Here is a 21,203-nt window from a genome sequence, read left to right as displayed (position 1 = left end):
ATTGTTTTCTACGCTTTTTTATATTATTGATTAGATCCTTTTTTCTTCGGATATTGAAATTAAAGACCAAAAGATTCGAATTTGCGTCATTAGTGGATTTTCCTTTGTTGTTTTTCACACCAATAATAGGCAATTTTACTTATTTAGCAAATCACCAAATTAATTAGATAAGCTGACAATAGAAATTAGAAGTAAATGGCTTACAGGCAAATAACAACTCATAAATATGACGATTTTAGAATAGTTAATCTGTTGCATAAATATCAATTTTCAAGTGAAAAAATATTACTATATGTCTTGCTTCTAAGTTTATTATATGAATCAACGGTTCAAACAAAAAAAAATCTATCAGGAAGGTTTTTTAGCATCTAACTATAGACACAATTCGTTGATAGGTTTAACAATAGATGAAATTGTTCAAATTATCTTTAGACAAATTTTAAAAATGTAAGGATCTTAAAATAGCTATTACCGGTTTACCATGTTTAGTTCACAAATAATATGGATGCATATTTCGGTTGTTTAGTTTAGTTTAGTTCGATGTAATTTGTTTGCTTACAAAATATAATTGAACAAAAATCTTAAATCTGTTTCGGAATGGTTTGTTTTTTTCACCGGTTTACCAAATTCACTTTTGCTTCGGTATAAATGAATTAAGATTTTGAAGCTACTGTTATACCATACTTGTAGTCATTAATGTTTTTACATATTGGGGAAATTAAGCTGAATAAATTAGTTTTTGTAAAGTTTAAGTCTAAAATAAATAAATTGATCAGCTTTATTAGAATTTTTTTATTAGAATTAATTTAATAATTTCGGTCAGATGGACATAGGTAATATTTTGGTACAGCAGAAAGTGTAAAATCTTAAAAACTGCATAGTACAGTTGTACAAATTTAACAAAAATGGAAATAAATAACAAATTTTTTGTAACAAAAAAAAGGAAGTAAAATAATTGGTTAAGGCACGCGTCGTCCTGCAATGTCTTTTTAGCGGTTTCCTCATCATATCTCTCTCTCTCTCATTTCACTTTCTGCGCAAAGAGGGCAGGAAGAGGTTTCTTCTCCATTTATTGCATTTGTCTCTCCAAAATGTCTAATTAATGGTTTTGATCTTCCAACCAGATCTTCTTCTCTATCTCTTCGACAAACCCTTTTTTCTGGGTTCTTCGGAGAGGTGATTTATCACCAAAAAAAAGATTTTAAAAGTCTAAATCCTTTTTTCTTTCTTTCCTTCAACATGCCTTTACCTTGGAAGAAATCTAAATCTAGTCGGATCTCTAGATTCGTATCAGACTTTCAACAATCTCCTAAACATGGTGGATCTCTCGTTGTTGAAACTGGTTTCCCAACTTCTTTAATCGATCTCTTTGTTAAGAATCGCGATCGTCTCAAAAAACAATCTTCAAAACGTAACAACAAGAACAACAAAGCCCAGACTGAAACGCGTGTTTTGTCTCCACCTCCTCCTCATATGTCTTTGCAGCGTCGTATGTCTCTTCCTTCCAAGCTTGATCCAGCTTTGGTTACAGAGGATTCTCCTTTGGTGAGAAAGATCGAGGAAACTTCTGTTCCGGAGATTATCCATGAAGACGACGGTGGTCATCGCGGTGGAGGAGGAGGAGGGTGTGTTTTGATAGTGGTGGTGTTTAAGGTTTTTATGGTGGCTGTGCTTGCCTTGAGCACGAAGAAGCTCGCCGTGGGGATCACGCTCTCTGCTTTTGCCCTTCTCTTCCTCGAGCTTGCGGTGGCGCGTGTCTTCACGTACTTGAATCTCTGTCCCGACGCGCAGATTCGGATAGATTCTTTGATCGATAAGCTCATAGGGAAGCGACATAAAGAGAAGCTAGAAGAAGAAGAAGAATCAACATCGACGCATGACAGAAGAAACAATGTCTACTTTGAAATCATCGAAGAACCTAGAGAGGAGATTAGAGTCACTCCTCAATCGGATTCGTCGTCATTGGAGAAGGCGAAACTTGTGGTGGATGAGAAGAAAGAAATGCAGACGATAAGAGATGTTATGTTTAAGACTGAGAAAAGCAAAAGCGCGAAGCTGAAATCAAAGATTGTGAAGAAGATTGTGCCAAAGAAGCTAAGGAGTTATAAGAAGAAGAAGAAGATGAAGAACAAAGAAAAAGAAGAAGAAGAAGTTGAACTTGAAACTGAAGAAGAAGGGTCTATGACAGAAGTTTCTAGCTTGTATTCAGATGAGAGAATCGGGAGTGAAATCTCTGAGAGGGATGATTTGAGTTCGAATCCGCCATTTTTAGAGAGTTGTACAGAGGTTGAAGAAGAAGAAGAGACTGGACCAAAAGAGGATCTAACGAAAGTGATTGGTTTGATAGTGATTGTTCTTGTTGGATTGCTGTGTGGGAAAGTCTTTGCTATTGGTCTGACACTCTCTTGGTGTCTGATTCTCAGAGTTTTCTGTTGCAAATCTCAAACCAGTTTCTGAAACAGAGGAAAACATGATTCAGACTTTGGGTTCTTTTTTTTTTGTGGAAGTCCGTGGCAGTGGTGGGCCTTAGGGATCGCCGTTAGTTGTTGACGGTGACGGTGTTGACGGTAGAGAGACGGTGACGGGAGTGTTGTTGTTGGGGGTGGTTGGCAGTTCGAAGCTAGACAATTGGTTTGCTTATGAAACTGTGTAAATTTGTTTTGTTGTTAACAGAGATATATATCGTGTTATTATGATGGTCAAAGAGTCAAAGTTGTTGTTATGAAGAACCAAAAAAAACTGAGTAATATATTCTTAAAAATGGTCATTGTTGATAATGAAAGGCAGAGAGAGCGCAATAACGTTTGTGTCGGCCAAAATAGCACTAACTTGTGGAATAGTTTTTGTTTGTGGCGCGATATTGACGGAGACACATGATGACATGACCAAATTTACCTAGTCGTGTTCTCGAGACAAAAATATTCGAAGTTATTGACTTCTTAAAACATTTGATACGTTCAAGATAATCTTGGTGTTTTGTTATGGCGTATGTCTCGGATTTGTCATCGTGCGGCTTTTAGCATTTCTTTTTGACAATTCTAAATCAACTTTCGAAATTGGATCCAATTCCGATTGAAGAAACTTTTAAAAAGAGGATGTAGAAACATTGGTATTCATTTGTAGGTGGTTTGCAAATGATGCATCACATTTTTCAATATTCAAGTTCATCTTAATTAGAAGAAAAAAACAAAACGTTTATGTCAAAGTTGCATTAGCATGAGTGCATGACTATTCTAAAAAGATTGCATGTAACAAAATTAAACAACAAATTTGGAGCTTATGTTAAGAAGACTACATATTCCATGGGGAATCGAATCTAAGACAAGTATCTTAGTTGTGGACTATTTAGAAGACAAAAACAAAGTCTTTTTGTTGTTAAAGTGTTTGAAATAAGTAATGTTGTATATGAAAGAATGATTAATATTTCAACCTAATTGAAATTTTGAAACTCTCAAAGTGCATAATGAAAACTATTATTTATATAGTGGAAAGCCTCATTGCTATATCATGGCTATCATTAAGGTTTTTGGCCATGTCTAATTACTTTTATATGAATAGTTCCCAACAGATGTAAAGGGGCTAATATCTATTCTAGATGCGTGTCCATATATGTATTAATTTGTTGATATAAAGTAATAAAACAACACATCACATCCATATCTACATCATTCATATGTATTAAGCATTTTTATTGTAAGAAGGTACTATTGAATTTTTATTTATGACTTCATTGTTAGCTAAATAAAATATATATATCTCCCTTTCCTTTTATGTGTTCAGAAAAATATTAAAATCTTCAATTTTAATTTAAGATATCAGAATCTAATTATCTATAATGGATGTTTGATTATTTTCTTTATGAACAATGAGAAATGTTACAAACAATAATTTTGTTATTAATTTTTTTTTTCAACAAACAATAATTTCATTAGTAAATTTCTCATATTATACCATTTTGTAAATCTACAATTCTATTTTTGTTAGTTTTATTATTGATTTAAAACTTATGCATAACTTTATCATTTGTGTATCTATCTATCCGGATTAGTATTACGGTATTACCACAACAAACACGTCGAAATTGATATTTACTTTGTCCTTGGTTAAGCTAAGGTTCTTCACTTCCTTTTAGCTCCCCATTACATTTACATCTTCACCTTAGGTATTTCTATCTCTCTTTTCTAAGATTTTAACACCAGCCCAACATTCTAACATTACTCTACTCCGAAAAAGAATGTTAGATTCTTATTTATTTATAAGATCAAATATGTAGATATACAATTTTAGTATAGATCTCACTTATAGCAGCTAGAGAGATGAGTAATAAGAATTATCTGCAGAATTTATTCATCTAGTCTTTGGTTGGTGATACTTAAGCAAAAGTCCCTTACTCATAGACTCATAGTCATAGGCGCATAGACGCATAGTAGTAGTCATATTAGACCCATACTCCCTAGAGAAGAGAAAAACCATTCTCTGAAAGTGACAAGAGATAACTTCATATTATCAATGGACCGACCAACCATCTGATCAATGTTGGCTAGCCATACATTCTTGTTTTTATTTTCCATTTCCAAATCAAAAAGCGGATCTGTGTCTGTGATTTATGCTGAAGAGGCTTTTAGAAAATTAGAAAAAAAATGTAATTTTTGTTTTCCAAAATTTAAACATCTTTTAATAGCAAAACAATTTATATTTGTCTACATATACATGGCGTGTTACTCTAGAAACAACACAAATTTAGAAAATACTATTTTTTTTATTCTCATTTAGAAAAAACTATTTTAATTTTGCAACTTTTTAGAAATAGTAAATAAAATATTATTTTAATTCAGAAAAAGATATGAGATTTTTATTTCTCTACAAAAACTATTTTTAGTTTTGCAAAAATAGCAAATAAAATATTGTTTATACAAAATAAAAGATATGACCTTATACAAATAATATTTTAATGGCTAAAACAGAACAAAAAAAAAAAGGTAGGAAACGTGGGCCGAACATTATCAGAAGGATTCAAGCGAAGCAAAATCCCACCCTTTCTTCTGTGACAGAGTGTCTGTATTTGTTGTTTCCCTTCAATTGGAGAGAGTAAGCGAGTCTCTTACGCCCAGAGAGAGAGAGAGAGAGAGGCTTGTTTGTTTTCTCTCCTCTAAGGTAAAATAATCCTCAGATCTCTGAGTCTCATTCTCTTCAAATTCTTCCGATTTCTTCTCTCAGATTCTATGTTTTTCTCATTATCTCTTCCCCGATTTATAGATCTTTTCTGCAAAAAGTTCGGGATTTTTTTTCGTGAATTTCGAAGAATGTTGGCTTTTTTCTTCGTCTAAGTTTCTTTTTCTCTCGTGGGATTTGATGATTTGATGTTTTAATTTGATTCATAGCTGAAAGTTTTGTTCTTTAATACATTGTCAAGGTTCTCTTCGTTGATTGGCTCTGTCTTTAGGTAATGCTGAGAATGTTATAATCTTATAATGTCTCCCTTATGTTGGATCATTGACCCTTGATTAGATTTCTTCTTTGGATGTGTTCTCTTTTGCAAATCGAGCTTTACCAAATCCTCAGATGCCAAATGCAGTCTTTTAGTTTTAGATTGCCTTTAAAGCAATAGATTTCCTAGTAATTGACATTGAATTTTTCAGTTTGGATGATCAACAGATTTATGTTCTTGTCAGATGAAGATGTTGTCATTTTTTTTCTATTGATATTTGTATTTGAATGAGTACTGTTTCATATGAGCAGAATTTTGCAGCACAGTAGGATTATCTTTTTATTGTTTTGGGATCAATTTGGTTGGAATTTCTTTTATGAGCTAGCTAGAACTTAAATCTTCTAACACTATCGTGAATTTTGTTTCACCTTTAATGATATATTGTTCATTCTCAATGTTTGTTTCTCAACAGTACTGCATTTAAGATTTTTGGTTTTGGATTTACTTGCAGAAACAATCAGTCTCATAAAGTGGCAAAGATGGTTGCAGAACGATACACAGTCGATTTGAATAAGCCACTTGTGTTTCAGGTGATGCGCTCAGTCACGTCTTTTCCGCATAGCCTTTTTTTAACAAATTAGATCGACAAGACAAAGTATCAAATGGAGAATTCTCTGTCAATCTTTAAAGCTGTTTCGTAGATTCTTTGATATATACAATGCATAACAAATTACTAATACAAAGAAACTTATATCCTTGTCAGGTTGGTCATCTTGGCGAAGAATATCAGGAATGGATTCATCAACCTATTGTATGCGTTGAGGGTCCTCGTTTTTTCGAAAGTGATTTTTGGGAGGTAACATAACAACTCTGCCTTTTTAAGATTTATCTTCATATATGTAAGCCTCTATGTTTGGCTTAAACCTTTTTTTGGGAAATTTGAGCAGTTTTTGACTCGCACGGTTTGGTGGGCAATCCCAACAATCTGGCTTCCAGTTGTTTGCTACGTTCTTTCAATATCGGCGAGTAAGGGACTTACGTTTCCCCAGATCGGTTTAATAGTTGCTTTTGGTGTACTCACGTGGACACTGCTCGAGTACACGCTTCATCGCTTCCTTTTCCACATCCAAACCAAGAGTTACTGGTTAGTTCTGTATTTGTGATTATGCAACATAGAAACACCCGATTTCATCACGAAGCTTATCTGTTTCATTTCAAACCCTTTTTTCTTCAGGGCAAACACTGCACACTATCTTCTTCATGGATGCCATCACAAGCACCCACAAGACGGCCTTCGTCTTGTTTTCCCTCCTACAGCAACAGCTATTCTCTTGGTTCCAGTAAGTATCCATGCTTGATCCAGATATGGAATCTCTTTCATTCATTCTTTACTTCAATACGAAAACTTTTATTGATGCTCTTCTTTTTCCGTTGTTAGCTATGGAAGCTTCTCCATCTCCTAGCTACTCCTGCTACAGCACCTGCTATTCTTGGAGGCATATTGTTTGGCTATGTGATGTATGATATTACCCATTACTATCTACACCATGGTCAACCTAAAGAACCAACCTTTAAACATCTTAAGGTAAGGAAAACCATCTCTAGACATCTCCTCTTTTTTCGCGTTCAAACTTATTCCTCTGCATTTCTGATGAGGTTTGATATATACATTTTACAGAAATACCACCTGAATCATCACTTTAGGATTCAGGACAAAGGATATGGAATCACTTCCTCTCTATGGGACAAAGTCTTTGGAACACTTCCCGGTATTAAAGCCGCTGCGAAGAAGAGCTAAATCGGATTTCTGTTTGCCATTTTTCAGAGTGTCGAAAAACTCACTGATATTGTGTATTCTAAATTCATCAGGTGATTCAATGACTGTTTAACTACTTCTGTATACGATCTATTCACCATATTTGAACATATTTTTAGTGGTTTAATATCATTCAGAATTTGGTCTTTGAATTGACTATTCTCGGTCCGCTTAAACCGTATTGGGTACATCTCACTTTTACAATTGTAGCAGAAAGTTACATTATCTATTATAATTGAAAAAATGAAATGACATCTTTTATATCTGGTTTTGTATTGAGGACTCAAAACAGAGGAGGAATACTCTGTTCGTTCCTGAAGAAATTTGTTGGATCAATCTTCCCTTTAACCAAACCTAATCTCTTGAAATTACCTTTGAAATAAGTCTCACCCCATTTCCTTGCATCTTCGAAACTCGTGTTAATCCCTTTGGTCGAGCCCAAATCAAGATCTCTGTAATTCAAATAAGCTCCTCTCGGCGATTTAGAAACATACGGAGTCATGTAATCGTGTAACGATCTCATCCACCTGACATGTTTGTTCATCTCCTCGACTTCATTCACTTTCCATTTCACCATGTACTGTATATTATACAGATTACCTCTTCTGTGTGGATATGGAGATTCTGTTTCTGAAATCTTGCTGATTTTCCCACCCAATGGCTCAAAGATCATCAGTGGAGTATCTTGCTCGAGAAATCTCTTGGTTACTTCTTCGAAAACGTTTTCAGGAACGGGTTTTTGAACATAATCTGACTTTGCTTTGAAATACTGATCCTCGAATCTTAGGTCTCTGTTGAGCAAAATCTCTAACGGCTGTCCTGATCTCCAGTTGAAGAACATTATCGATTCGATCCAGCTCATTTCCGAACAGTCTTGAGATCGTAAGCCGAGTTCCGGAAACTTCTGGTTCATCAGAGGAATCAGTCTATCGATTCCACCAAGAAATAGAGTTTGAAATGTTGATTTCACTTTTCTTTGATTCCCTTCTAGACTGTTGTCAATAATGACTCTGATGAATAAATCTTCGTCTAGCTCTGATCCTATGGATTGCCATCTATGAACAAGCTTGTTCATGCTAGGTCCCATCGGATGTTGACTTATGAAACAAGTTACCTTTTCAGGAACCCTAGCAAGCTTAACCTTCCACGACAAGACAACGCCAAAACTCGCAGCTCCACCGCCTCTAAGCGCCCAAAACAAATCCTCTCCCATCGTTTTCCGGTCAAGAGTTTTCCCATTTACATCCATCAAACGTGCGTCCACAACGTTATCAGACGCTAAACCGTATTTCCTCATTATTGTACCGAATCCTCCTCCGCTAATATGTCCACCAACACCAACACTTGGACATATCCCTGCGGCAAAGGCATGGATCTTGCTGGTTTTGGCGATCTTGTAGTAGACTTCGCCGAGTGTTGCGCCCGATTGGATCCAAGCGGTCTCGTCTGTGAGGTTGATGCTGATTGATCTGAGGTTAACGAGGTCGACGATTATGAAAGGTGATAGTGAGAGGTAAGATAGACCTTCGTAGTCATGACCACCACTCATTGTTCTTACTTGCACTCCAAGTTTCCTGCTGCATAAAATCGATTGTTTTATTTCGGATTCGGATTTTGGCTTAACGATGAGAATCGGCTTCAAGCTTGTGAAATTCAAGTTGAGGAAACTAGAATTTGGAGATGAAGACTCGGAAAAGTCGGTGTGAACTCGGGAATCTAGTGTATGAGTGGTGAGATTTATAGGGTTTTTGAGGGTAGAATTGAATTGTTTTGTGGACAAGCAATTTTGGAATTGTTCTCTTGTCGGAGTAGAATAAACAGATTTGACACATAGAACTAAGAAAAGAAGAAATAGATACATAAAAAGCTCTCTCATATCTTTTTCTATTTTTGGTTTCTTGTGTTTGAAGTCTCAGACAAAGAACAAGTAGTGTTCTTGATCCTTTGTCTTGTTTAGAAAGATTCGTTGAGAAACTGATTGAGTTTCAGAGAGAAGAAGAGTTCAGGAGGCTATATAGATTTTTCATTTTTGGGGTTATTTGTTTGATCATGATATTAAATCAACGTCACTATTATGAATATAATAAGATTATTTTGACGAGTAGCTAAAACAAAGACGGTAGCTTCGGGTCAAAAGTAGACTATTTGCGAGTTGATGTGGAATGGTGATCACCATGTATACGCGTTTAACAAATATTGCAATTTTTCAAACGTGGAGATAATTATTACTTGATGGAGAATACTTTGGCTCATTATTAGATGTAGACTTCCATTGTTACAAAAAGCCAACAAAAAATAATTTCAAAAATAAATAAATCAGAATTAAAGGGCATTTCCTTTTACAGTTATATCCATTTTAAGTATTTTTGTCAACTTTAGAGCTTAACGTTGGTTTGTCAAGAGTCATGGTGTAGATGGATATTATTACACAAAAATGACTTCTAGCTAACATATTAGAACTACTAATAATAGTAGATGTTTCGGAAAAAATAAAATTCATAAAGATAGATGTCTATATTTGAAATTTGTGTAACATTTTGTATTTTGTCCTTGTTAGTTATTAGAATGAAGAAAACATTATAAATATAAATTCTAATAGGATTTGGTAAAAACTAATTTTAGCATGTGTACAAACCCTTAGAAATCTGTTTTTGTTTTTTGTGCCAACAATCTTCAATTAATATACATAAACTTTATAAAACAGAATGAGTAACACTTACACTTACAAGTTTATTGGGTCTTTCACTCTTCTGGATAACAATATTTTCTAGATTAACAATCTGACTTACGCTTAAAACCTACACAAACGGTGTATAAATTCCACACTTTTATTCTTAAAATACATAGTTTTCCTTGTATAAAACTTGTAAGCGTTATATACATAGCTGGAGCAAATTAAAATATATAATCAAGTTGCTAGTATGAAACAAAGAAAATTGAATGTCCCATACTCTTGTATTCAAAGGATTTTAAAAATGACGTCTTATATTAATACAATTTTATCTCACTTAGGAGGAAGATTATAAATAAGTTTTAAAAAAAGAAATGAAGCGTTAACGTCGTCATGCTTGATGTCAACTCTATGGCATTGCTCAAAAAACGTGTCAACGTTCTTACATTCTGGAAGTCTTTGATTTGGTGATGCATTGAATATTTGAATGATATAGTGTTACAAATAGATTCGTAGTTGTACTTCTCTCACAACCACAAACACCTAATCCGAATCAAGATTTTTGCACTTGTTTTGGATATATATGTCATACCAAAAAAAGGCAACGAGAAAAAATAGGGTCAAAATTTTGATTAGATATAGCTGAAGCTAGAAAGCAAACCCATGATGAGAAGAACACAATAACCGTCCAATTTTTCTGAACGTGAGGGATCTGAGTAAGCAAGTTTAAAAGATTCAAGAAGCTTTCTAATAATATCAAATTTATCAACCCCACTGATCCCTGTTAAGATTCAGCTGTGTGTTCGAAACTCCCATTACAAATGCATGCATATACCTATGAGCAATATCTATAAGGTTTTCTTTAAAGCAACAACGATTGTTGGTAGAGACCGAAACACACACAAATCTTATAATATGCTTCATGACTTTTGAATTTTGCTGTCATCAAATGATGCTATACTATACCCCCATTTTCAGGGATTCTTCAGATATATCCACATGACATAACTAACACAAGTTTTAGCCATTTCAATTAGTCTGACAGATCACAGACCTCACATACCGTATAAGAAAATAGTTAATTACAAATCAAATGTGGTAGTCCTAACTTTATCAAATAAGTTATGCTATTGCTCAGTCTAATCATATAGGAACAAAGTGTGATCAACTGATCAATCTCTAGTCTCTACAAGACTACAACAAACAGATAATAAAGTACAATATTCAAAATGTACAAACAACACATAACAAAAAAATTAGGAAAATTCAGATGAGTGAATGTAAAGTTTCCATATATATTGATAATATTATCTACCATATTTGGAAGCAAAGAAATAATGTTCTCCACAACAACCAAATCATCCCTCCTCCAATTATCTTTAAGAATATTGATCGAGATATCCGCAACGCTATCTCGGGTAGAAGGCATAAGAAAAGATGGCGGAAGTTCATGCTTCTTTGGATTCGATAGCTCGGTCTTTTCTTTGTTGTTCTTGAATATATTGTAATCTTGTTTTTTTATCTTTTTTGCCAAGATTGCACTATCATTAGGTAAAGCTCTTTGTAATACCTTCAATTTCATTATATGATATTTACAAGTCAGCAAAAACATATATATATTATCATATGGGTGGTATCAAAATCAGATGTTCAGTCCTAAAACAATAAAACCAGCTCACAAATCTACTAATCATATTTTTAGTTTAATTCTCACCACGAAGAATTAAGCTAAAGACAACAACAATGGAGAACAATCTCATACACGAGCGACCAAAAACCCAAGAAGCAATCAGATTAAGGTTATGTCCAATTATAAAAGTCAAAACAACAATTAAAGACTATGTAACTAAGAAATTAAATCTAAATAATATCGTTATCTAGATAGAGCAAGCGAAAGCCACCAGTTGGAGTAAGCCACCACCAACTCCATTGACACAACAATTCACAACCCAAAAGACCTCTAACGAGTGACACGATTCGGTGCATCGACTCAGCTGTTATTTGACCAAAATACCCCTGTTAATTAACACACATCCCGAAGATGGATCTGAGTCTGCAGCTGCAGATTCACGGCGCGTTAATCAACAAAGGCCCGTCGTGTACTTCTTATTGGGCTTCTTCTTCTTCACTTTCTCTTCCTCGCGATTTCATTTCTTCTTCTACGTTTCTTCTTCATCGAAGACTCAGAAGAAGAAGCTGCTCTCGTTCTCGTGGAATCCGATTAAGACGGAGTGGTTTCTCGGCGATGCCTTGTTCTTCTTCTGATACTCTTACGGCTTCTCGCGTCGGTTGTGGCGGAGGAGGTGGTGGTGGAGCCGTTGGCGGTGGAGCTGAGAATGCTTCTGTCGCTAATTTCAAGCTGAACGAATCTACCTTTATTGCTTCTCTCATGCCTAAGAAAGAAATCCGTGCGGATTGCTTCATCGAAGCTCATCCTGAGTACGACGGTCGTGGCGTTGTTATAGCTATCTTTGGTACTTGGATATTCTCTCGTTTTGTATTCTCTAGATTGAATTTGTGAATGGAGAAGTTTTGTATAAGCCTTATGTTATAGTTGGGTTGCTTATACTTGGATCAGATAGTAGAGCGATTGTTTGGTTCTTAAGAAGGTGTTGTAACTCTCCAAGTAAAAATTCTGATTGAGGAACTGAGCAAATGGAATTTTGTGTTTTCCAGATTCTGGTTTTGATCCTTCTGCTGCTGGCTTGCATGTAACTTCTGATGGAAAACCCAAGGTTTTGGACGTCATTGACTGGTATAGTTTTGTGATTTAATTGAATTTTGCATTTAGTGTTCTTTGACTGTGGCGTGATGGTCATTTTACGTTATCGTTTAGCACTGGAAGTGGAGATATAGATACATCCACAGTGGTGAAAGCCAATGAAGATGGTCATATTCGTGGAGCATCAGGTTGGTGATTTGAGAGGTTTTATGATTTCTGCATGATAGTTTGCTTTCTCTTTCTTGCTACGATATGCGTTGATAATTTCTTTTGTTTAAACAGGGGCAACTTTGGTTGTCAATTCTTCATGGAAAAATCCCACTGGAGAGTGGCGTGTAGGTTCCAAGTTGGTTTATCAGTTATTTACAGATGACTTGACTTCTCGTGTGAAGGTAGCGATTAGAGTTGTGACCTTTTTGGCTGTTGGATTACTTTCATCTACTCATTAAATCTTATACCAGAGTTTACATATCTGGTCTGCAATCCCATTTGCTAAGACTTGTTTTGTCATTACACAGAAAGAGAGAAGGAAATCCTGGGATGAAAAGAATCAGGAGGAAATTGCCAAGGCTGTAAATAATCTGTATGATTTCGATCAGGTACTAGGGAGATGCTGATTGTGGTTTGCTGTATTGTAGATGTTATGAGTTAGACAGTGCTACTCAATTCTATCATAACCTCATTTTTCATTCTTGCCTCCAGAAGCACAGCAAGGTGGAAGATGCGAAATTGAAGAAAACTCGTGAAGACCTCCAAAGCAAAGTTGATTTTCTGAAAAAACAAGCTGATGTAAGTTTAGAGACCGCCCTTTGGTAGTTTTATGTCTGTGTACTTGTTCGCTGTGGTCTTGAATCTGTTCTGTAAATCAATTGTTTTTTCTGTAGAAATATGAAGACAAAGGGCCTGTTATTGATGCTGTTGTGTGGCATGATGGAGAAGTATGGAGGGTTGCACTTGATACACAGAGTCTGGAAGAGGATCCAGATAGCGGGAAACTAGCAGACTTCTCCCCACTGACTAACTACCGGCAAGTCTTCCTTTAAACATCTATCTCTTATGAAAGTTCAGGAACTTTTCGTTTGGAAGCATGATTTGTTCACCAATTTTTTTATTTTATTTTATTAATCTCAATCAAATATGTACTACAGAATTGAACGGAAGTATGGCGTGTTTAGCCGACTAGATGCATGCTCCTTTGTTGCTAACGTGTATGATGAGGGAAAGGTTCTAAGCATTGTAACTGATAGTTCTCCTCACGGCACTCATGTTGCTGGAATAGCTACTGCACACCACCCTGAGGTGCAAAACGCATCTATATAATTTAGATACATTGATGATTTGTTGCAACCAATTAACTTACCTTCTATGTGTATGTTAGGAGCATTTGTTAAATGGTGTGGCACCTGGTGCACAAATAATATCTTGCAAAATTGGAGACTCGCGATTAGGTTCAATGGAGACCGGAACTGGATTGACTCGGGCATTGATAGCTGCCCTAGAGGTAATAATTCATCAGCTGATATGAATTTACCATTAGCTGAAAATCATTTGTAACTTCGTGAAAGTATATTGTATGAAGTTTGAACTAAACAAGTCGTATATCTCTTGAATTACTTAAACATCACGAAGAATTTCATATATTTGTGGATTATTATATGTGAGGTTTGCATTGACACAAGTCAATACGTTCAATGTTTCTTTTTTGTATATACTGACTTTTATAATAATGTTACAGCATAACTGTGATCTTGTCAACATGAGCTATGGAGAGCCAGCATTACTTCCAGACTATGGGCGCTTTGTTGATCTTGTTACTGAAGTATCATTCAAATCCTTTTGTCTTTATTTGGGCAGCACTTATTAGCTTGTATTTTTTGCTTTTCTTCTAGCGTTTATGGACTTTCTGCCATGTTTTATTAGGCTGTGAACAAGAGACGTCTAATTTTTGTAAGTAGTGCTGGCAACAGTGGTCCAGCTTTGACAACAGTCGGAGCACCGGGTGGAACAACGTCCAGTATCATTGGGGTTGGTGCGTATGTTTCTCCTGCAATGGCAGCAGGTGCCCATTCAGTGGTGGAACCTCCCAGTGAGGGGCTTGAATACACTTGGTATTTTCACCTTTTTTAACTTTGGAATTATTCTACAGCTAGTTGTAGCTGGCATGATATAGTTATTGTTATATTGTAGGTCAAGCCGGGGGCCAACATCTGATGGAGATCTTGGTGTCTGCATAAGTGCACCTGGTGGGGCTGTTGCTCCTGTTCCTACATGGACGCTTCAAAGACGCATGCTCATGAATGGAACATCAATGGCATCTCCTTCTGCCTGTGGGGCAATTGCGTTACTTCTAAGTGCTATGAAGGTTTCTTCTTCAACATTACTTTTTATTTCTGCACATCCGTTTCCTATTCCGTTCTTTTTAGTTCTGCTGCTGAGTGCTGACATTCTTTCACACTTCTGCAGGCTGAGGGCATCCCAGTTAGCCCGTACAGTGTGAGAAGGGCCCTTGAAAATACATCTACACCAGTAGGTGATCTACCTGAAGATAAACTAACTACTGGACAAGGGCTTATGCAAGTTGATAAGTAAGGTTCTATACTGTGTAATTAATTTGACACCATATTTCAGATAATTTATGTATTTATTTTGTTATGACAGGGCATATGAATACTTAAAACAGTTTCAGGACTATCCATGCGTATTTTATCAGATAAAGGTCAATCTCTCCGGTAAAACAAGTATGTAAACGAATAATTTGAACTTCTTTAAAACAATTTCAAGCTAGTAGCTTATTGAAAACTTGCTTACTGGAACCTAGCTACTAATTTAAGGGCTTCCTGCTGTTACATTGGGAAAGTTTCCTAAGATTTTGGGGTTTTTCGATAAACAATATAACTTCCTTTTTATGAAGATTTTGAACTCTATTAACGCAGTTCCAACATCACGAGGCATCTACCTGCGGGAGGGTACTGCTTGCAGACAGTCTACTGAGGTGAGCGTTTCTATATCACAGCAGTATGCATAGTAATCTGCCTAAATGCATGCTAACTTAAAATTTATATAAAAAATCATTATCTTCAAACGATATGCCATATGCATCTGTTTCTGGAACACTAAGTCTTGGGATGCCCTATCATGGAGCCAGAATTTTTCTTGGCAAACTTTATCTCCTACCAGATGTGTAGTCTATTTTCCATTCAAGCTTTTGTTATCTCTCCTGTATGTTATGTGAAACAAGCATAGTTTTGATTTTCCAGTGGACAATACAAGTTGATCCGAAATTCCATGAAGGTGCAAGTAATTTAAAGGAACTTGTCCCTTTCGAGGAATGTCTTGAGTTGCACTCCACAGATGAAGGAGTTGTACGGGTTCCTGACTATCTCCTTCTCACTAATAATGGACGTGGCTTCAAGTTAGTGTTTTCCTATATTTTTCTGCTTATGTTCTGTTTGCTTTTTCGTGTCATGTTGTCTCTGTAGTAAGGTTATATCATCTCTTTTCAGCGTTGTTGTGGATCCCACAAATCTTGGGGATGGTGTGCATTACTTTGAAGTTTATGGGATTGATTGCAAAGCACCAGAGCGTGGTCCCCTTTTCAGAATCCCAGTAACAATAATAATTCCCAAGACTGTGGCAAATCAACCTCCAGTTATTTCATTTCAGCAAATGTCTTTCATCTCAGGTTTTGTGGACTTTGTTATGTGTGCTTTATAAAGCAAACAAGTCCTCTGAAACGGCAGGCTTATATACATCTTTGATCTTTTATTCTTCAATAATTCCAACTGTAGGCCACATTGAACGAAGATATATCGAGGTACCACATGGAGCAACATGGGCTGAGGCTACAATGCGAACTTCGGGGTTTGATACTACACGACGATTTTACATTGATACACTTCAGGTAGGGCACGCTTAAGGATAATTCATTACTTTTATGCTGCTGGTTCTAATCTTTACTCAATTTGCAGGTTTGCCCATTGCGAAGGCCTATCAAGTGGGAGAGCGCACCAACTTTCGCATCTCCGTCTGCTAAAAGCTTTGTGTTCCCTGTGGTTAGTGGTCAAACGATGGAACTAGCTATAGCTCAATTTTGGTCAAGTGGCCTCGGAAGTCGTGAACCAACTATCGTTGACTTTGAGGTAGGAACTGAGAATTTATATGTGCGAATATCAAGGCTTTTAAGGCATTTGCATAAGGAATGTAAAATGCTTGTGTTGTGTTTTGTTTTGTCTTTTGGGTCATCCTGTGTCAAGTAAACTCTACTTATTATTTTAGACCTGTTCTTCCCTACCTTTTTTCCTACTGGTTTCCTGATTTTCCTTTGAGTTCTCATACTAGTTTATATTATGGCCCATGTTAATACATTGCTTAATTCTTTCTGCAATTGGTTATCTTGCCAGTTTTAGCCTCCTTAGTTAGATGTTAGGTCTCAGGTTTAGCAATAATCACTCATGTGTGTGCATTCTCTTTTAGGAGTGGTTTTGAAAACGAATGTCTTGTTGTTGTTACACCTAATGCTATGAGCGAAGTTCTGTGTTCAGTTCGCTCACGCATGCTCACTACATTGAGTACGTTGTGACTTGTCATAAATGAGTTGACGGAAGTTATGTGTGGTACTTTAGATTGAATTCCATGGAGTTGGTGTCGATAAAGAAGAATTGTTACTTGATGGAAGTGAAGCACCAATAAAAGTTGAAGCTGAAGCACTATTGGCATCTGAAAAACTTGTTCCCATAGCTGTCCTGAACAAGGTACGGTGTATTTAATGATTGTATCTTCTCCTTTTCTGTAATTGCTTGTGGAATTGCTTCTGGAAGGTGTTTTGTTTTAACTGCAGATACGAGTTCCATATCAGCCTATTGATGCACAACTGAAGACTCTATCAACTGGCCGTGATAGACTACTGTCGGGCAAACAGATACTAGCATTGACCTTAACGTGAGTTATGCTTCTGCGTTCTTGCTATTGTTGCTTGTCTATCTCTCTATCAATTTTTTTACAGCAATTCTCATCCTTTTGTTTCTGCAGCTACAAGTTCAAATTAGAAGATTCAGCTGAAGTGAAACCGTATATACCATTATTGAACAATCGCATATATGACACAAAATTTGAGTCCCAGTTTTTTATGATCTCTGATACTAACAAGGTACTCTTTTGAAAGTGCCACCTAATAGGATGGGTAATACAAGTATAGATAAGCTTTAAATTCTCTTGGCATTGTCAACTAAAAACATGATGCATTTCAAAAAATTTGTGAATCCATAGCTCGGTTATGTACTGTGAAAACGCTTTTCTGCTTTCATGTCTAGCAAATTTGGTATTTCTTACTTTAAAATTTAAATGATAGTATTTTCTTGCCTTAACACGTTGTCCTGACATACTTTCAGCGTGTATATGCAATGGGTGACGTTTATCCTGAGTCTTCAAAACTTCCCAAGGGAGAGTATAAACTTCAGCTGTATCTGAGGTTTGTGCTACATCTTTGATGGTTGCTGATTGTTTTAGAATTTAAACAGTAGATTTTGTACATACTAATCTACAGGCCGAACAATCTTCTCAACATGATTGATTGACAAGTTCCTGTAAACTATAATTTTTCATGGTTGACAACTTTTTTTCACAATGTTTATTTTCGTATTTAGTCTTCTACTCTAAAAGCTAATTGGTTTCACCAGGCATGAAAATGTGGAGCTGCTGGAAAAGTTGAAGCAGCTCACTGTGTTTATTGAAAGAAATATGGGGGTAAGATACTGAAATACGTTCTACTTTAAATTGAAAAGGCTAGATGAAACAAAGTTGGAGTAAAATCTCTGCGTGTGTTTTGAGGTCAATATTTATCTTTTTGCGACATTAGAATTGAAAAAGAGCTGATTTTTTTCCATTTATTTTGCTGGCGATGCAGGAGATTCGGCTGAATTTACATTCTGAACCAGATGGTCCGTTCACTGGAAATGGTGCCTTTAAGTCCTCTGTTCTAATGCCAGGGTACTCTTTTGGCTCACTTACCAATTTATACTTTTCTGGTTGCTACGTTGGTTGTTCTCTGAACGTGTTTATCACCTCAATTATCACCCTGCAGGGTGAAGGAAGCATTTTATCTGGGCCCACCAACAAAGGACAAGCTACCCAAGGTTTAATAGATTGTTGTATAATTGATGTTCTGATCAAATGAGCATATCTCTCTCAAATGTACAATTTTAATTTCACCTGCAGAATACCCCCCAAGGATCTATGTTGGTGGGAGAAATCTCATATGGGAAATTGTCATTTGATGAAAAAGAAGGGAAGAATCCAAAGGATAATCCGGTATCTTATCCGATATCATATGTGGTTCCACCAAATAAGGTATCTAAATAAACTACCATTTCTGGTCTGGCATGCTTGTTAGCATAGGCTTGTGAAACTTGATGCGGTAATGCGGAACAATCTGGCTACATGAGCTCATATTGTGTTTAGCTTGATCGAGTCTATCCTTGTATTCCAATTTTTTTGAACTTTTATTTATTTTGTTCTTAATTCAACAGCCTGAGGAAGATAAGAAGGCAGCTTCTGCCCCTACTTGCTCTAAATCAGTATCAGAACGCTTGGAACAAGAGGTATTATTTGCAGAAACATGTTTCGTATTACTCTTATTGGCTCTTACTCAACTTGATGGGCGAACGTTCTATTATATAATTGAGCAAGTACTTGTTGGTGAATATTGACACTGTTTTGGAACTGTTTAATGAACGCTCTTTCTTGTAATCAGGTTCGCGACACAAAGATCAAATTTCTTGGGAATCTAAAACAAGAAACTGAGGAAGAGCGTTCAGAGTGGAGAAAGTTGTGTACCTGTCTCAAGGTTTGCCAACCTAAGGCTTTCTTTTTTCTTTCTGAATAATGCTTTTTGCCACGTCAACTTTGAAAGTTTTGAAAAAGGTATGCAAATCTGAAATACTGTTAAATTAACTTGGGCATATGTTCCTTGGCAGTCTGAATACCCAGACTATACTCCATTACTAGCTAAGATCCTGGAAGGTTTACTGTCTCGGTCTGATGCTGGGGACAAAATCAGCCATCACGAAGAGGTAAAGTTTTAAATGAGTTACTATCAAAAATTGTGCACTAGTCTCTCTAATTATACATTAAACAAAATATTCAACTTTAAAACACTCAGTAGCCTCATTGGTTCTTACTAAGGTAAAGTTTTAAATGAGTTACTATCAAAAATTGTGCACTAGTCTCTCTAATTATACATTAAACAAAATATTCAACTTTAAAACACTCAGTAGCCTCATTGGTTCTTACTAATAACCTATCAAGGGTTTGTAAGATGGTCAGCGAAATAAGCATGAAAGCTGAATCTCTTCCTTTTGTTTTTGCAGATTATAGAAGCTGCAAACGAAGTAGTACGCAGTGTTGACGTAGATGAGCTAGCAAGATTCTTGCTAGACAAAACTGAACCAGAAGATGATGAAGCAGAGGTGTGTTATTATATTACTTATTGCGTTTCTTACAACGTTATTTTTTTCATTGTATTCTTAACTTTATCTACGACTCTGATAACAACCCGACTGTGTTTTTTTTTAAATTAGAAATTGAAGAAAAAAATGGAGGTGACACGTGATCAACTGGCGGATGCACTATACCAGAAAGGGTTAGCCATGGCGAGAATCGAGAATCTGAAGGTAAGACCAATACTTATATCCTCGTTAACTGTTACTTAGTCTATCTGATTAGAAGAGAGTAACATTTTAGCTGGTGATTAACTGATTTTATGCATATGAAAGTTACTAAATATAGCGCATAAGAACTACGAATGGTGTCATTAGCATTTTTCTAGCTTATACTAAGAAATAACACTATTCTATTGTTTGCAGGGTGAGAAGGAAGGTGAAGGAGAAGAAGAAAGTAGCCAGAAGGATAAATTCGAAGAGAATTTCAAAGAACTGACAAAATGGGTAGACGTGAAATCATCTAAATACGGTACTCTCACTGTTCTAAGAGAGAAACGGCTATCACGACTCGGGACCGCATTGAAGGTAAATACATTTATCTAATCTTTAATACATACTAAAAAACTGCAAATGATTCATTCTAAAATCAGTGACCCACATGACTGATAATGATTTTCAGGTACTTGATGACTTGATCCAAAACGAGAACGAGACTGCGAATAAGAAACTCTACGAACTTAAACTGGATTTGCTGGAGGAAATAGGTTGGAGCCATTTGGTTACGTATGAGAAGCAATGGATGCAGGTTCGTTTCCCTAAAAGCCTACCCCTCTTTTAGTAGTTGTTGCTACCTTCTTGTTCAATAAAAGCTTATCCAGAACATATAGTTGCAAGTTCTTGTTCAATAAAAGCTTGTCCAGAACAAATAGTTCGTTGTTTTTCGAAACCCAAACTACTGTCTTATTTTCTGTCCGTATAAACTGTATGTTCTTAGTCTCTTTGTATTGACATTTTTCAGTTGTGGAATCAATAAAATTATCGATCAATTTAGTATTTGTGTCAATGTGGAGTTTGGATCCTTTTGGTCCGTGCGATGTTTTATCGTTGGGAAATTGGATGCTATAATAAAT

The 21,203-nt window shown here is 36.0% G+C and overlaps 4 protein-coding genes and 2 non-coding genes across 7 annotated transcripts; 3 read left to right on the top strand and 3 right to left on the bottom strand.

The window, feature by feature from the left end:
* Positions 1 to 796: 796 nt before the first annotated feature.
* AT4G20880 (ethylene-responsive nuclear protein / ethylene-regulated nuclear protein (ERT2)) lies at positions 797 to 2,854 on the top strand. Its single transcript, NM_118206.4, has one exon. The coding sequence runs from the start codon at positions 1,240 to 1,242 to the stop codon at positions 2,455 to 2,457; it is 1,218 nt and encodes a 405-aa protein (NP_193820.1). The 5' UTR covers positions 797 to 1,239; the 3' UTR covers positions 2,458 to 2,854.
* A 128-nt stretch (positions 2,855 to 2,982) lies between these two features.
* On the bottom strand, positions 2,983 to 3,453 carry AT4G03055. The gene has a single exon (NR_144009.1). It is a non-coding gene; the product is annotated as an uncharacterized misc_RNA (transcript).
* An 812-nt stretch (positions 3,454 to 4,265) lies between these two features.
* AT4G03045 lies at positions 4,266 to 4,575 on the bottom strand. Its single transcript, NR_144008.1, has one exon. It is a non-coding gene; the product is annotated as an uncharacterized misc_RNA (transcript).
* Positions 4,576 to 4,964: 389 nt separating this feature from the next.
* Positions 4,965 to 7,396, top strand: FAH2 (fatty acid hydroxylase 2; the record flags this gene model as incomplete). 2 transcript variants are annotated; one of them, NM_118205.2, is made up of 7 exons in its annotated part: positions 4,965 to 5,154; positions 5,940 to 6,018; positions 6,192 to 6,284; positions 6,376 to 6,572; positions 6,663 to 6,768; positions 6,867 to 7,013; positions 7,107 to 7,396. In NM_118205.2, the coding sequence occupies exons 2-7, from the start codon at positions 5,968 to 5,970 to the stop codon at positions 7,224 to 7,226; spliced, it is 714 nt and encodes a 237-aa protein (NP_193819.1). In that variant the 5' UTR covers positions 4,965 to 5,154; positions 5,940 to 5,967. The 2 variants fall into 2 exon arrangements, with proteins under 2 accessions (NP_193819.1, NP_001328972.1); NM_001341459.1 differs by having other exon boundaries at positions 4,965 to 5,443; positions 7,107 to 7,226.
* Positions 7,379 to 9,224, bottom strand: AT4G20860 (FAD-binding Berberine family protein). The gene has a single exon (NM_118204.2). It carries the CDS (start codon positions 9,118 to 9,120, stop codon positions 7,528 to 7,530), a length of 1,593 nt encoding a protein of 530 aa, NP_193818.1. The 5' UTR covers positions 9,121 to 9,224; the 3' UTR covers positions 7,379 to 7,527.
* A 2,550-nt stretch (positions 9,225 to 11,774) lies between these two features.
* Positions 11,775 to 21,125, top strand: TPP2 (tripeptidyl peptidase ii). Its single transcript, NM_118203.4, has 34 exons — positions 11,775 to 12,389; positions 12,592 to 12,670; positions 12,752 to 12,825; positions 12,920 to 13,029; positions 13,156 to 13,236; positions 13,340 to 13,426; positions 13,522 to 13,664; positions 13,786 to 13,936; positions 14,016 to 14,138; positions 14,373 to 14,456; positions 14,558 to 14,745; positions 14,825 to 14,999; positions 15,101 to 15,222; positions 15,296 to 15,375; positions 15,571 to 15,629; positions 15,895 to 16,049; positions 16,141 to 16,319; positions 16,426 to 16,538; positions 16,606 to 16,776; positions 17,260 to 17,388; positions 17,475 to 17,575; positions 17,666 to 17,783; positions 18,025 to 18,104; positions 18,313 to 18,379; positions 18,540 to 18,622; positions 18,717 to 18,768; positions 18,851 to 18,982; positions 19,162 to 19,233; positions 19,386 to 19,478; positions 19,609 to 19,704; positions 20,002 to 20,100; positions 20,212 to 20,304; positions 20,497 to 20,658; positions 20,753 to 21,125. Exons 1-34 carry the CDS (start codon positions 11,957 to 11,959, stop codon positions 20,909 to 20,911), a joined length of 4,143 nt encoding a protein of 1,380 aa, NP_193817.2. The 5' UTR covers positions 11,775 to 11,956; the 3' UTR covers positions 20,912 to 21,125.
* The last annotated feature ends 78 nt before the right edge of the window (positions 21,126 to 21,203 follow it).

Source organism: Arabidopsis thaliana, chromosome 4 (assembly GCF_000001735.4).
Source record: "Arabidopsis thaliana chromosome 4, partial sequence".
In the NCBI taxonomy this organism is placed as follows: Eukaryota; Viridiplantae; Streptophyta; class Magnoliopsida; order Brassicales; family Brassicaceae; genus Arabidopsis; species Arabidopsis thaliana.
The sequence above is the reverse complement of the archived record's forward strand: the minus strand, read 5'-3'. Positions and strand labels throughout refer to the sequence as shown.

Excerpts from the sequence above, each read along its gene's own strand:
- TPP2 (NM_118203.4), top strand. The coding sequence starts at position 11,957 with ATGGATCTGAGTCTGCAGCTGCAGATTCACGGCGCGTTAATCAACAAA. Across the intron at positions 13,665-13,785 it reads TCCCCACTGACTAACTACCG|AATTGAACGGAAGTATGGCG; the intron begins GCAAGTCTTCCT and ends TATGTACTACAG. Across the intron at positions 14,139-14,372 it reads CATTGATAGCTGCCCTAGAG|CATAACTGTGATCTTGTCAA; the intron begins GTAATAATTCAT and ends ATAATGTTACAG.
- AT4G20880 (NM_118206.4), top strand. The coding sequence starts at position 1,240 with ATGCCTTTACCTTGGAAGAAATCTAAATCTAGTCGGATCTCTAGATTC.
- AT4G20860 (NM_118204.2), bottom strand. The coding sequence starts at position 9,120 with ATGAGAGAGCTTTTTATGTATCTATTTCTTCTTTTCTTAGTTCTATGT.